Below are 16816 nucleotides of genomic sequence, written 5' to 3'. Positions count from 1 at the left end.
TTTACTTGAATTGAGCCCAAAAGCTAATTTGTAGCAAAACTAATTGTATGTTTTCCTCTCCACACTTGTATTTAAGGTACATTGTAATATTCTGTAATGTTTGAAAGAAAGTCGTCTTCAAAGGTACTCCATTATAGGCTACATTGCATTGATCATCAAGGTGGTAAAAGTTTATGTGCTTGGACCTCTTTGTTGTACTATGGTGAAGTCTTCTTCCTTGTTGCCTTTTATGTCTGGGACAAAAAAGAGCCAGAATTTACCATTGAAGCAAGCTATGTGGCGAACCTGCAGTTTGTTTACAGGCTCATTCTGGGATAATTCCTATAGCACTGATAATGTCGTTTTGTAGTAATCAAATAGCTTTAAAGGAAAATGTTTGACTTTTTTCTGTTTGTTGCGGGTCTTCTAAAATGCAGTGGGGGCATCAGGTGCTACAAAAACAGGTGAGAGAATTAAATGTGGCTAATGACTTTTTGATTTGATAATGTTCACCAGTGCTTTTTAAAGGCACAAACTTGTGCAACTTGTAAGTGGTAAAACATGTTCCTGAATATTTATACTACTTGTTTATCCAGGGGCAAGCAGAGCCCAAATGTGTTCCTGGGCTCCAGAAATATTTTAAAGGAGCTAAGTACCACCTCTCTTGAGGCTAGAGATTAACCATCCACTTCATCTCTATACTGTACTTTCTGCTCCAGCTAGTTTGACCTCTTTCACAGCTTTTTTGATGCTGGCTTGGAGCTGAGACAGCCACTTTTGGACTGTGTATCACCAGCAAATTATAGATGATATCTATCTTTTCATATAGATGTTATCGAGCAATGATGATACACTGCTGCCATTACTGTATTCAGCTAGTTTCAGTTATTGCAATGTGAAAGCTATTGGGGGTGGCAATTTAAGTGCTAGCCCAGAGCACTAATTTAGTGTTGAAGCAAATCTGAAAGCTTTCAGATTTTTTGGAAAGGCTTTTGCGTAGTCATTGACTACCGAAAAGCCTTTGACTGTGTCGATGGCAACCAACTATGGCAAGTTCTTAAAGAAATGGAAGTGCCTGACCACCTTCTCCTGAGAAATCTATACATGGGACAGGAAGCAACAGTTAGAAATGGATATGGAACAACTGATTGTTCAAAATTGGGAAAGGAGTATGACAAGGCTGTATATTATCTCCCGGCTTATTTAACTTATATGCAGAATACATAATGTGAAAGGACAGACTGGAGGAATCCCAAACCGGAATTAAGATAGCCGGAAGAAATATCAACAACCTCAGATATGCAGATGATACCACTCTGATGGCAGAAAGTGAGGAGGAATTAAAGAACCTCGTAATGAGGGTGAAAGAGGAGAGCACAAAAATGGTCTGAAGCTCTACATCAAAAAACTAAGATCATGGCCACTGGTCCCATCACCTCCTGGGAAATAGAAGGGGAAGATACGGAGGCAGTGACAGATTTTACTTTCTTGGGCTCCATGATCACTGCAGATGGAGACAGCAGCCACGAAATTAAATGACGCCTGCTTCTTGGAAGGAAAGCGATGACAAACCTTGACAGCATCTTAAAAAGCAGAGACATCACCTTAACGACAAAGGTCCGCATAGTCAAAGCTATGGTTTTTCCAGTAGCAATGTATGGAAGTGAGAGCTGGACCATAAAGAAGACTGACCATCAAAGAATTGATGCTTTTGAATTGTGGTGCTAGAGGAGACTCTTGAGAGTCCTCTGGACTGCAAAGAGAACAAACCTATCCATTTTGAAAGAAATCAACCCTGAGTGCTCACTGGAAGGACAGATCCTGAAGCTGAGGCTCCAATACTTTGGCCATCGCATGAGAAGAGAAGACTCCCTGGAGAAGACCCTGGTGTTAGGAAAGTGTGAAGGCAAGAGGAGAAGGGGACGACAGAGGACGAGATGGTTGGACAGTGTCACTGAAGCTGCCAACATGAAATTGACAGACCTCCGGGAGGCAGTGGAAGATAGGAGGGCCTGGTGTGCTCTGGTCCATGGAGTCATGAAGAGTTGGACATGACTTAACGACTAAACAACAACAACAACAAACATGAAAGAATTGAGTGCTTTCACTGTAAAAAAAATCACAGAGGAGTTTAGCAAAATCAGTTCCCCCCGCCCCCGCCCCCAATGAGACAGGTTTTCCATTATATGGATGATGAGTTAAATTTCCTAGCCAGGTTAAAATCCTGATTTAATATAGTCAAGGAAATAATGTTTTGTCCTGCCACAGTCCATGTTGTTCAGTTACCACAAACTTGATTGACTCCCTTAGGAAGCGGCACTTGAGGCTGGGAGATTCATACAGAATGGTTTTTGTTTTTTATTTTAGCAGATGCTGGACTTCCACTTTCTGAAATGCAGATGTGACCTTTTGTTGTGAAACATTGATAACCCTTGCTGGAATAATTCCTGTTCAGGGCAATCAATCATTATAAATATAGTTCAGTAACTACATAGTAGCTTTTGCAACCAGTATACCAGTCTTATTTCCTAAAATTGTGCTCGTTGTCTTACGTGTAATCATCTTTGTGGCATTTCTGGTCATGTGAAATATCCAGTTTAACAGGAGGCTGAGTCCTGGTTCTTTGTAGTAGCCTCTGTGAATGCACACAAATGGGTTTATCTTGCGCCTTCACAGGACATTCAGGAGATTCTAGAACTGAGGAAAAAAGAGACAATTAGTTCCCCCCCCCAACAGGGTATGAGCACCGCCTCCTCAACCTTCCTTTCAGTTTTCTCTTTTCCGCCGTTTGAGTAGGACGTTAGGAACTAGAGCGCTAAGGAAAGTGATTTTAGCTTTGCTAAATCTTTTTGAACCTTTTTTCTCTACTTGTTTTTTCAACGATAGATCCTCCAGTTATTCTTTTTTCTGTTCTATCGTTTCCCCCCTTTAGTGGTTCCCCCCCCTGTTTATTTTCTTTTTTGTTTTATGGCCCCTCAGGGCTTTAAGAAGTGCTCCGTTTGTCTTCGGCAAATTCCACTTACCGACGGGCACAACCTCTGTTTATTTTGTCTGTGGGAATCCCATCACACCCAGTTGTGCAACACGTGCAAGAGTTTTTCCAAGCAGGCTATTAAGCGACGGCTCCAATGACTGAGCTCTTTTCTCTATGAGAAATCTCTGAACCCTACCATGGGGGTTACAGCCCTCCCTTCTTCAAACCCTCCTCGCCAGGAGGCTGCTAAATCAGCTACTAGCCCTATTGACCAGTCTTTATCCAGCACCACTTCTTTACCTGCTAAATCCAAAAACTCTAAAAAACCCGCCTAAGCCAGTTTCCACCAAGGCTCAGCTGCTGTCTAGCAATCCTGCAAATAAGAAAAAGGTCAAGGAGAAGCCTAAGAGGCAAAAGGAATTAGCCAAACCAGCTACTGCACCTCTTTCCATACCTCCTATACTGATGCAGAATTCTTCGAGGGAGGATATTGGGCTTTCCGACAGGGAGGAACATGCCATACCTCCAGCCCAGCAAGCTCATGTTATTCTGAGCATGTCGCCGAGTTCAGGCTGATTTGGGGCTGTTGCACCATCCAGCCCGGCCATAGCCCCTTTCAGCCCTCGATCTTCAGGGCGGGCAGATACCGAGACTGAATCGGAACGGGAATCTGCTCCATGCACTCCTAGGAAAAGAAAGGAGAAACACAAACGTGCCTCTCCATACCAGCCTTCTGGGCTTGAAGAGCAGTATTACCATCCGGAGGGTTTACTTCATTATTGTCATCCATATCCTGACTGATACATCCCAATCCATATCAAGGCTATGGCAACCATGACCAATACAAAGGGTGGGGCTACCTGCTACCACCCTGGTACCCTTCCGTAGCCCCTCCACTGCAAACGTCATTGCAATACCAAGGGGATGTTTCCACCCCTCAAGCTGTGCCATCCTGAAGGAGAGCGATGATGCCGATGCCTTCCGTGCCTCCTAAACGACTCAAACTTCATAGGAGCCGCTCCTCGGTACAGGCTACCATGCTTTACTCCAGTCCTCATGACCATGATACGGAACCTTTCTCTGTATCTATCCAATCGGATGCTGACCCTATACTGCCAGCCCCGGTACCACGACCACCACCATCGACTTCTCAGTCATCTCATGGTGCCAACTCATCCTCATCTGATAAATCCGAAGTTCCTGATGCAGGTGCCACTGGCAATCTTTTGCAGCCTCCCCTGGAAGACTATACATCATATGTGCAACTTATCTTGCGTATGGCTAAGACACTGAAACTTGATGCGCAGATCCCACAAGAACTGGACTTAGTCTTCCATGATATGGAGCAGTACAAGATGCCTCCTCCTAGTTTGAGCCTTATACCGGCACTCCTTACTCTGGTCAAGAACTCTTGGGATAGGTTGCCTTCAACTCTCCAAATCCCGCAAAAGATTGAACACCACTACAAAACTCATGGCTCAGACTCGGTTTTTCTAGTTAAACATCTGATACCTGACTCCATCGTGGTCGAGGCTACTCGATACAAGTCTTGCAGCAGGTCTTCTACCACACGACTCCATTCTCCCTCTTCTGTCACAGGGAAACTGGTTCACTGCCATTGACCTGAAGGATTCTTATTTTCATATTTCAATTCACCCGTCCCATCAAGGATTCCTCAGGTTCTGGTTCCAGCAGACCACTTACCAGTTTGCCATTCTCCCCTTCAGGCTTTCGACAGCCCCCAGGACATTTACAGAATGCATGGCCCCAGTCGTGGCTTGCCTCAGTAGCAAGGGAATAAAGCTCTTCCCGACTACATCGACTATTGGCTCCTGGTTACCAGGACCTAGCAAGATGCCATTGCAGCCACAGGAACTACTCTTCAAGTCCTGCACAAATTAGGCCTACACATAAATCCAGAAAAATCCCGCCTGGTACCATCACAACTCGTGAGCTACATAGGGGCGCAACTGGACGCCCGTCAGGCAAAAGCATTCTTACCACCTGAAAGAATAGCAAAATCCATTGGGCAGTACATATTGGGTAGATGAGACGCCTGAGAGGTATGCTCAAGCTGCTTTTGGATTCCTTCAATGCATATGGAACATCAACCATCCTTTCCTGTTCAATGACTTCTGCTATCTCCCTGGACAGCAAACCTTTTTCTGCAATGACCTTGTAGGCTTTATTCCATAGTCTCTGGGTGTGTGGTATTGGGGAGATCTGATTCACTTTTCTCCAAAAGACAACTTTTCTGCTGTTTGGGGAAAGGATATGCACACACATATTTTAGCAATTGTTCACATACCTTGGTGATTAAAGGGCAGGGAAATGTTTACTCCCTTTTAAAATTATATCATTATGGATAAAGTGAGGATTAAAGTCATTTAAAGCACAGGCTTGTACAGTATATGTCTACTCAGAAATAGGTTCCACTGAGTTCAGTGGGGCCTACACCCAGGTACAGTGGACCCTCGACATACGGAATTAATCCGTATTGGAACGGTGCCCATAGGTCAAAAAGTCCGTAGGTTGAAAATGCATTTCCCATAGGAATGCATTGAAAACCAATTAATCTGTAACCAGCCCAAGAAACCCACACACGCAAAAAATTTAAAATACATTTTTTAAAAATTAAACCATACCTTTTCGAATCCTTCCAGGGGACCCCACTGCTGCCATCGCCGCTGCCAGAGGATTCTGAGGGCTTCAGCGCTTCTGTCAGAGGCCTCTCGGAGCTCCCCCACCGCCCCCATCGCCACTGCCAGAGGACTTTGGCGCCACTGCCGAGGCCTTTCGGAGCTCCCCCGCCCCTGCCGATGCAGGGTTTCCCAGGGTGGACTGGGCCTACCAGGGGAGGGCTTCCCCTGGTACGCCTGGTCTACCAGGCTTTCCCAGGCAGTAGACCGGGCCTACCAGGGGAAGCCCTCCCCTGGTAGGCCCGGTCCATCCTGGGAAAGCCTGCGTTGGAAGGGGGGACCTCCGGAGGCCTTCCCCGCTGCCATGGGAGGCCTCTTGGAGGTCTCCCGCTGCTACTGATAGTGCTTCCATTGGCGATTAGCGGGGACCTCCGAGAGGCCTCAGATGGTGGCGGGGAAGGCCTCTGGAGGTCCCCCGCCGTCGTCACTGCTGGGAGCCAAGCCATGCCGGGCAATCCTGGCCATGCTCAGACTCTTGGACTTCCCTCCCCGCCACTGGTGCCCCTGCCATTCAGCTCCCAGCAGCGGCAGCAGCGGCGGGGGAAGTCGAGGAGTCCGAGCATGGCTGGGATACCCAGTGCAGCTCAGCTCCCAGCAGCGGCGGCGGCGGGGGATTTCTGGATGCCTTCCAGGGCTTCTCTGCTGCCATGGGAGGCATCTCGGAGTTCCCCCCACCGCCGATTGTGCTTTCGGGGCACTATCGGTGGCGGGGGGGGGACTCCAGGATGCCTTCCATGGCGGTGGAGAAGCCCTGGAAAGCATCCGGTGGCAGATCGGCGGCCTATGAACTGGGGGAGGCAGGGAAAGCGCCAAATTTGAATTTGGTGCTTTCCCCGCCTCCCTCTTCTGGTCCATAGGTCAATTCTCCGGCTGCAAGATGATAGGAAATCTTGCGGCTGGAGATGTCCATACCTTGAAAAGTACGCACGTCAGGGTCCACTGTATGTGGATATAGCAGTGCAACCTGAACTAATTATGAGTATTTAATAAGGATAGAAGATGATTGGATAGCTTGCAGGGCTAGAGTTTGGGAGTTCATTTCCACCTTGCATCCTGGAAGAGTCAGCCTCTGTGACCTTGGGCAAGCTGAGCAGTGCCAGAATGCCCTCCCCCCAGAAGAAGGGAATGATAAACCACATCTGAGTATTCTCTACCTGAAAACTCTGAAAAGGGTCACCATAAGTCAGAATTGACTTGAAGGGACACAATTATTAATTGATAATGATAGGAGGGAATCGTAGCATCCAGATAACACAGGACAAGAATATAAACATTTTTATACCAGGATTTAAAATGCTGTAGCATGTGAATTATTAATGATGAGAGTAATAATTATAAACAACTATTTATTGCAGTTGCCTCTGGACATTTGAAAAATAAAATTCCAGCACACATTATGGAAGGGATCTTAGGCAAAGAGAGTGATGGCCCTTCCTTTCTAAAAAATTAAATCTCATGTTTGAACATTACCATGATACAGCTAATGTTAAATGATCATTATGAGTAGTGCATAATAGAGGTGTTTCTGTGTAGAGTTGTTTATTGTGCAAGTGAAGGTGAAAGAGGCTGATTTTCAAACTAGAAAATGTCAAGCCATTTAGTCATCATGGTAGCTATAATCCTAAATATTCTGATTTATAATAGCCAGCCTTGCCATTAGGTGTCTGTTTCTCAGATGACGCAATGGAAAGTTGGCAACTTGTCAATTATTTATATTGTTATTTTTTTAAAATGACATTGGTGAGAGTACAAAAAGGAATTCTGTAGAAGTTCAGAAGCTCTTCTTTAACAACACCGCTTATGATACTGATGCAGCTTCTCCATATCGTGAACACCTACACATACTGCCTGCCCACTCAAATTAAGGTCTCTGAAGGATGTGCATAGAGGGTTGAGCAGAAAAATGTCCATAAGGAAATGTCCTCAAATGACACTCACCAAGTGCACAGATCAGCATGGAACAGTGCGGTACCAGGGTCAACATGAGCAGCTCCTGCTGTAAAGCAAATTGGAGCAAAGCAGAACAAAAACACACAGTTAGTGGTAGTGTAAAAAGATACACAAAGCAGGTTTGTGTTTGTTTTTGTCCTCCATCAACACTGTTGACTTTAGTTTCTACCCTGTATTGTGTGGACACTGATTTGTAGTAGAGTATCATAGGTGCAAAAAAGGGGACAAATGTTTAGTGTGGACAGGTTCTTTTAGTAGCTAAGGTGTCAATCCTTTTCTGCCAACTTCCCCTTTTCTGAAAATATTTAACTGATTTTTTAAGATCAGGAATTTTAAAAATGAGTGCACAGTGTTGAGTTACTGTGGGTTTCAATCTGTGGCCAATATGAGATTTATTAGAAAATGTGGGAAAGTTTATTAATTTTTAAAGCATAGTCATATGTTTTTAAAATATGCCCCTATTCTGTGTGGGTGGATTCTTTGTGCTATAGTCACATGGAAATTGTGTGGAAACCCAAAATTTTACACTAATTTCCCTGTTTTCATAATGTTTCCTCGTTTCCTGAGTGGTAGAATATTCTTGTAAGATTTACATATAGGGAGAAAAAGCTTTAACTTTAAATGGTACTATTTTTTATCCCAGTTGCTACTGGAAGTGGGTTCCAAGAATTTATCTGAAATGGAATTTGGTCCTTGGATTGAAAGAAGTTTTCCCATGCCACTTTGACAGTGCTGCATATGTACGACAAGTTATGTTTTGTGGTGTACTCATATAATGGTTAAAATATTTGAGGCATAAAACTGTGACAGCAGAATATAGTGTTAAATATGTGTGTGGGATTTTCTGGTATTCACTTGATTTTTGGCTTGAAACACAGCAACCTCAAAACACACATGAAATAAAATTTCTGGTATTTTTGCTTCTTCCTTGCCTTACTTTTGCTTGTTCCCTAGTTTTTCAATAACGTACTGTACAAGAAAACACTGTGGTGGTATTCATCTTGATTATTTTTTCTTACATTTAAGAAGGTACTTTAATTTTGCAACAGTGACAGTTACAATAGAATGATGCTGCTTCTGTCTTTTAATTGAATTACTTAGAACAATCATAATGTGATTCTGTTCTGCTCCAAATAGCTAATACAGTTTCTATTTGTACCAGTATTTCAGCTTCATGTTGTCACAGCCAGGAAGTAGACAAACTCTGGGAACAAATAATTCAGCACTTCGCAAATCAAAGTGCAAGGTGCTTGGGTGAAAGAGGCTGAAATAGTCCAGGAAAAGAGAAGGAAGATGTCTTCGGAAAGTATTTTTAATCAACAAATTGAAGAACATATGCCTTTCCTTTCAAAAAATATTTTTAAACATTACGTAGTACATGAAAGAGTAGGATAATCCACTTCTTCAGACACGTGGAATATAACTGTTAGGCACAGTGTTCCAAACTGTTAAGCATTGTGTTCCAAAAAAGCTCACACTGAAATACGATAAATACATTAGTCTGTAAGAGTAAACAGTTTTGCTTTCATTTTTTCTATGCATGCTGAAACAGACTAACATGGTTACCTCTCTGGAAAATGTGTAAGGGATAGAAACCAATATTTGTGGACCAGCTATGCATAGACAAGAGGCTCTCAATTTTACTAGAATTTATCCTTAGGATAAAACTTTTATATATTTTTTTTTGTTTTGCTTCAGTCTTTTGTCGATTAGTTGGGAAGAGGGTGAAGTATTTATATTTTTATTTATTTATTCATTCAACTTTTATATTGCCCATCTGTTGAAAAGCCACTCTGGGTGGTTTGCAACACAGTAAAAATTATTCTTAAAAATAATATAAAACATAATGTGTAAGTTGAGTCAGGGCAACTGGACTTCTTTCTTATTAGGTTGAAACATTTTGCTACTCATCCAAGTAGCTTCTTCAGTTTGAGGAGAGTTGGTAGGAGACCCTGATTATACCCTCCATGTAGGTTTCGCATCCTCTGGTCTGAATAGTTTCTTTAGACAGACAAAGGACACAGGGAGGGGAGTGAAAATCCCATTTCTGCAATCCTTCTCCACCCGTTGTCATGGGTTGTTAACAGTGGTCTTTCTGGTGTGTGTGGTCCTGGCAAAAAATAAAAATATACAATCACAAATAACCAAAACAACATAAACATAAATGCCACTATTTTAACAGGCAAAATGGTGGAGCAAAAATATTGAGACGACCACTGCTTTATCATGATACAATCTCTGGAAAAGCCTGTCTGAAAAGATTCTTTGAGAGTTCCCAGTTAAGGGACCAGGCAGGTTTCGGGTGGGAAGTTGTTCCAGAGATGGGGAGCGACTGCCAAGAAGGCCTGGTTTCTAATCTTTTCTTTCCAGGCCTCTCTCAGGGTCAATCTCAATTGCCTTGCCTGGGAAGATCAAGTAGGTCAAGCAGATCTCATCAGTAGGAGGCATTCTATCAATGGCTTGTATATCAAGCTTATCACTTTGAAGCTGGCACAGAAATGATCAGGTAGCCAGTGCAATGTGGCTAGCATAGGGGCAATATGTTGGTATTTCTTCACTCCACTTAACAATCTGGCCACCATATTCTGGACCTGCTGAAATCTTGTGATTGAGGGTATAGTCATGTAATTAGCCCTGCATTAATGATTTTGTAGATCATATGTGCTTTGATTAATTCACACAAGTAATTGTTAGGGTTCAGTCTCTGCCTCCCCTTTTTTTATTCAATAAACTAGGCGATGTTTCAAGTTCAAAAGCTTTTGTATGTTTTATTTCTTTCTCTAACGGCAACAGTTCAGTAACAACATGTTTAGATGACGTCTCCTGAGAGACCAACGGGTCCCGCAGGGGCAACCAGAGTTCTGTTTCAAAGGGGTTAAAACTTTTAGCCTCCCAAGGTCCTGGGGTGTGAGGGTCCAATCCGGATAGTCCCCGTTCAATCTCATCGTCCATCAATAGTGGTAAGGTCTGCTCATCTCCCTCATATCCCCAAAATGGGGATTCCTCTTCCTGACCAGTTCCCCACGGTCCAGGAGGTATCTCCTCCGACGTTCTTCTACTCGCCATGCTTTGCGTTCTTCGGCTTCTCTGGCAACTGCTTCCCGTTCTTCCTTCAGCCTTCTCCTCCACTCCCTTGTCTCAGATTCTCCCGAATACGGGGGTCGCTGTGGAAGCCCTTTACGCCTTCTGTAGTCATCCTCCTCCCTGGGAACCTTTACCTGTTCCCATAGTCCAGTCCAGGGATCCTGTACCTAGATTAACTCCCAGCCCCCTGGTATGTTGTCCCTTCCAGTATTTATATTACCCCAAACCTGCCTCCACCATAGGTCGTCCCTTCCCTTCTTTTCCCACCAAAACATTCTGTTTGTGTGGCTATATTTAACCCTTTCATGCTTGATTCCAACTCTTGGGTGTCAAGACTTTGATGTACCATTTGGGGCGGAGTCGGCGGTGGAGTAGTTTCCATTCCTTTATGGGCCTTAGGGAGAGATGGCACTCCCACGAGGGCCTCAGCCGCCTCCTCTCTTTCACTACAGTAATAAATCATTTTCTTAAATTTGCCTATGGAACATGCTTTTGACACCATGAACCTTTGAATCTAATTAAATCACTGAAGCTTTCCAGCCTGCCATTTTAATTGCAAAGTAATTCTTCAGTGTAGATTCATAATCCAATCTTGCTGTGTTAATAGGTGTTATAAAGTGGGACTTGACTTTACCCTAAGCATGTACTGATATTGGCCGAAACCCTGTTTTGTTTGTTTGTTTTAAGTGTGCTGCTTATATACTGCCCCGTAATGCTTAAAGAACTCTCTGAGCGGTTTAGAAATTTTTAATTATACAGGCTACAATGAGCTGGGTACAAATTTTACCGACCTCAAAAGGATGGAAGGCTAAGTCAATCTCAAGCTAGCTGTCAGAGCCGTTTCTAGGCTTGTTTAAGTATATTAATTTCAGTGGAGTTAAGTATGCTTTCCTCTTTAAAGCTGTGTACAGTGTACTTTAGACCTGAATTTAGAAATGGGAATTATATAATCCCTATTTTTCTTCTGTATTATATGAATTGTGATATGAATTAATGTTTGTTGTTTTCTTTAGACTTCAACGAGAAATGCACAACAAAATGAACGATCCTGCTATCAAAAGAATAACAAATGATATAATCAAATCACCTGAGGATAAACGAGAGTATCGTGGGCTAGAACTGGCAAATGGTATCAAAGCAATGCTTATCAGTGACCCCACCACAGACAAGTCTTCAGCTGCACTTGACGTACACATAGGTATTTGATCAACCATTTTATTAGTTTGTATTTGCATTATAAATTATTTTAAAACCAATAACTTCCCAAATGTTACACTGCTTACAAGACTTCAGCTGCGGTCCTGAGCTTGATTATTTGGATGTTTCATAAGTTATACTTCTGGTAAGTGTCATATTATGTCTCAGGTTCACTAGATTTGTATTGTGTTACTGGGTACAGTGTGTTCTAAAGATGAGCACCTTAAAGCTAATCAGCTGAGACATGCATAAGTAAGGGCAAGACTGCAACCTGCTGTTAACATTCTCCCTTTGATATGAAAATGTACTGTGCAGAAATATTACAACTACAGTAACTGATATTTATGGATGTGGTGTATATTTCTGATATGCAAATGAATGCATATGGTTTACTAGAATACTGGGGGTTCCCCATATTATTTTTCACTGGCTTCTTGCATTTTATGGATTATCACAGGCTTGGTTTACTAGAAAACCAAGTCTGTGATAATCCATAAAATGCAGGAAGCCAGTGAAAAATCCAAAATGAAAATCTGAACCATGTGGATAAATGCGAGTACCATGGAATTTGGTTGAATTAATCACAGTCATGCAGTAAAAATTAGAAGGGAGATCACTTGAAGCAGTTTTTTAATGATAAAGAATGTGGTATGCAAAATAAATAAATAAAATTGGCTTTGAGAATGTGCATTGTACAGAGCTGTGTATTCTTTTTTCTGTTGTATGACATTGACTTGTAGATTTTAATGCAACTATTTTAAAATAAAAGATTTGAAATGTGGGTTAATCACAAGATACTAAGAATTTCCTGGATCAAGAGGATAGCTGATAAAAGAGTACTAAAACAGATGTATACTCATAATAACCAAGACTTCATAAAATACACAAAATGCATAAATTTAGAATACTTTAGCCATATAATGTTACAGTTTATCATTCAAGTTAAAATGAATGTAGAATGAATGTCACTCAGTAGAGTGACCTGCTCTTTTTTTTTCTTTCCATAAGGTTCATTATCTGATCCCCCTAATATTGCTGGGTTAAGCCATTTTTGTGAACATATGCTCTTCTTGGGAACTGAGAAATATCCAAAAGAAAATGAATATAGCCAATTTCTTAGTGAGCATGCAGGGAGTTCAAATGCTTTTACAAGTGGAGAGCATACAAACTACTATTTTGATGTGTCTCACGAACACCTGGAAGGCGCCCTAGACAGGTAAATATATCTATTGACTAATATATTGATTTGTTTGTGTCTTTCTCCAAGCACCATTACTGTGTAGCAGCCTCATTCCTAAACAATGGTCAGAATCCTGTTAACAATTTCAGTGCATAACTGTTCTGTGGATGGAATGCTCCATGGTTGCTTTATTGAGCTCTGACTTGCCAGTTAAGCAAGCTATAGAGTACCCTGTGAAAACATGGGGGGTTGCCCATCTACGAGGAAGTATTGAATGCCTCCTTGCTCATAAAACATGCGAATACTCTAGTCTAGTACACACTATATGCCGCCGTGTGCAAAAAAGAAGCAAACTGTATTTGGGTTAGTGTATTCTTTATCACTGCTTATTCATTGCAGAAACCGGTGTTCAGTGAGAAGTGAGTTATCAACAGTATGGTAAATTCTCTCATACACAGCAGAATAATATGGGGAACCCCCAGTATTTTTGTTCCATAATTCTGTTCTACGTATACTCTCATTATAAGTTACGTATTTCTCAACAGAGTCTCAGAAGATTTCTGTATAGAATATATAGTTGTTGAAAATGAGGTATATTCAGATGCTGCAATTTGGCAGAAATATATTTAGCAATGAATGTATTTTTAAAGTAAAAAGTAGGTGTTTTTAGAGTTAATGACACAAATTTATAGGAGGCCCGGTATCAAGGCTCGAGATGGAGTTGTCAGGAGTTGGGACTGCTGTTGGTTTACAGGTACCTCCTAATCTCATCCAAACCTGGATTTCCTTTTCAGCAAAAAATCACTTCCTTACTGGTCAGAGACACCTTCAGACTAATCTTACTTCTCTCTTATCATCCTTTCACATGTCTTCCATTTCTGCTCACTAGCATTTCTCTTAGTATGAACAAGAAGCTTTACTTTGTGGAAGGATCCCTTTGAGCTTATCATGTTGCAGTTTAAACAATTAAATCCAAATTAAGAAAGATTTATTTAAGATCAGAAAAAGAATAAAACTGGGAATAAAGCTATAGGTAGTTCAAAGATGGTTTTTTTCAAAGGCTTCTTAATATCCTCTGATATTCTAGATTTGTACTGTTGGCCTAGATGCAATGAGCAGTTTTAGATATTTGGGAAGGTGGCCATATTCCTTATGAAAGTAGTTACTAATTAGAATTTTGAATACAGTACTCAGGTTTAAGATTGACAGGGAATGTGACCCACCAGTCACGAATAAGACGTTCTGACACTTCAGATTTGCTGTGTTCTGGACATAAATTGTGGATGCATCAAACACCCTGCTGTGATCAGGGATAGTGGAGGTTAGAGTTGGGAGGATACCCATGTCTCCACCCCATAGACAAATAACATTTCTGTGTTTCAAAGCAGCAGCTGAACAATGCAAGACATGAGTGAGAGGTTAAAATAGAATAAATTATCAGTGGCTGGGATGGTGGGAAGAGGACTTCTTTCCAGATGATTTAGAGAAAAAAGATTACCAAATCCAGTCAGAGGCTCATCAACTGTAGCAATGAAAAAATTATGATGACTTTTGCTAATTCCGGAAGAGGGTGCTAAGACCATCAGCACAGAATGATTCCTTGACACTGGCATTTTAGAGACCATGACAGAATCAGTGAGCTTTGGTTTCTCCCATCCTCAAATTTCAAAGCTTCAGGTTTTCTCCATCCCTAATACAAAAGTTTATCAATTCTTTAAAATGGAATTTTAACAACATTCACCCCCAATGTTGCTAAAAATGAGGAGCTTTCCAGTAAAAAGAGGTGGCAACCCTAATAAAATGGTTGACTATACAGGGATTTGAATATAGACTTTTTAAGAGTCAAGTACTCAGGGCATGATTTTGAGAGGACACATGTGCCAATTTCTTTTTCGCCTGCATCTGAATGTTTTAGGGAGGAAATATGTTCCAATCCAAATGTCAATGAACTCTTAATTAAAACAAAATAACTGAAGTGTAATTCTCTTTTTTCCTGCTTCTGCATGCGAGACTTTAAGTGAATAATTCATAATAGAATTCAGCCTGAAAAAGTAGATCTGAAATGATAAATGAGGTTCTAATAATGTAGGCCAAAACAACGTGGTAAGTTTTGTTAATTAAAACACAGTAAAACAAACTGTGTAGTGGATTAGGACTTAGAAGACTAGGTTCAGATCATTGCTTGACCATAGACATTCACTGGGAAACTACTCCTTGAACAGCTCATATATTTGGGGTTACCATAGGACATAAGCAACCTGACAGCACATAACCCCAACAAAACAAATTTCATTAGAACAGTCACTTGGAGAGCATGCTTGTTCTTCTGAACTCTGGGAACTCAAACTTAACAAACTAAAGTCATATACTCATCTTTTCAGAGTGCTAAAGACGAAATGGTAAACCCTGATAAGCAAAATTTGGTGAATGTAATATTTTGAGCTTTTAATATATGTATGTTCAATGCATTGATTTGGCAAATATCAAACTTCTGTTTCATGTAGATTTGCCCAGTTTTTCTTGTGTCCTCTGTTTGACGAAAGCTGCAAGGACAGAGAAGTGAATGCTGTTGACTCTGAGCATGAGAAGAATTTAATGAATGATGCTTGGAGACTGTTTCAGTTGGAAAAGGCTACTGGAAATCCCAATCATCCCTTCAGCAAATTTGGAACAGGTATGTGAGAACATATATTTTCTATCAAGCTGGTCATGTTTTGCTTTGGCTGTAGAGCAGTGGTCTCCAGCCTTGGGCCTCCAGATGTTTTTGGCCTTCAACTCCCAGAAATCCTGGCCAGCCAAGGTGGTAATGAAGGCTTCTGGGAGTGGTAGTCCAAGAACATCTGGAGGACCAAGGTTGGGGACCACTGCTGTAGAGGATTCCCACAGCATATGGTGTAACATTTCATTTTATTGTTTTTTGTCAGAGAGAATTTATTGAAATGAAATAAGGTATCAAATAAAATATATAGTGTACCATTTATTTAATTGTGTACCATTTACAGCTATAATAATTGGAGCTCTCACTCAACACAAAACAACTGACATGATTGTTTTTGACGAATTTTCTGTGTGGCTTCTCTTTGTGCCATTCCTCCCTCCCTCCATCTCTCTCTTTGCTTTTTCTCTCTCTTTCTCCTTAACTCTGTTCTTTCTATCTCAGCCTTGTCTTCTCTCTCTCTCTTGATCCCCTCTAACTTTCTGTGGCTCCTCTACCCACCCCCATCCTTGGCTGTCTGTGACTCCCCTCTGTCTCCCCTCCAAGTCTTCCCTCCCTCCCTCCCTCCTTGGCTTTTTTGTGTGTTATATCAGACAATTATTCCTGTGGTAAGGCTGAAATTCTAGTCAACCATCTTGCCTAGATATAAGGCCCATTCACCGCAATGAAATTCATTCGTTTCCCTGAAATACTGGGCAGAAATTTGGGCAATTGCTATGAAATACTTCAATAAGCATGTATGACAGAGTTTGCGAATATTTTGCTATGTAAAACAAGCATGTTTAAGGTCCTATACCTTGTAAACCAGTGGTTTCCAATCTTGGCATTACCCGATTTTCTTGGGCTACAGTTCCAAGAAATCCTGCCCAACATAGCAAGGCTTCTGGAAGCTTTAGTCCAAGAAATCTGGGGACCCAAGATTTGGAACCACTGTTCTAAACAATGGAATGAAATGGATTGCCTTCAGGTTAGAGGAAAAAAGCATGTAGAAGGAATAATTTACCTTTAAGGACATAGCATTTGAAAAACAACTATTG

The 16816-nt window shown here is 41.6% G+C and overlaps 1 protein-coding gene across 6 annotated transcripts in view; it reads left to right on the top strand.

The window, feature by feature from the left end:
* IDE (insulin degrading enzyme) overlaps window positions 1-16816 on the top strand; it is a 98754-nt gene that overhangs the window by 19946 nt on the left and 61992 nt on the right. For all 6 annotated transcript variants that reach the window (XM_078391315.1, XM_020782916.3, XM_020782913.3 and 3 more), the window contains exons 2-4: window positions 11700-11884; window positions 12892-13099; window positions 15568-15737. In XM_078391315.1, coding sequence (XP_078247441.1) covers window positions 11700-11884; window positions 12892-13099; window positions 15568-15737 — 563 coding nt within the window. The remainder of the gene's footprint in view (window positions 1-11699; window positions 11885-12891; window positions 13100-15567; window positions 15738-16816) is intronic.

Source organism: Pogona vitticeps, chromosome 3 (genome assembly GCF_051106095.1).
Source record: "Pogona vitticeps strain Pit_001003342236 chromosome 3, PviZW2.1, whole genome shotgun sequence".
Classification (NCBI taxonomy): Eukaryota; Metazoa; Chordata; class Lepidosauria; order Squamata; family Agamidae; genus Pogona; species Pogona vitticeps.
This window is presented reverse-complemented; position numbering and strand designations above follow the sequence as displayed.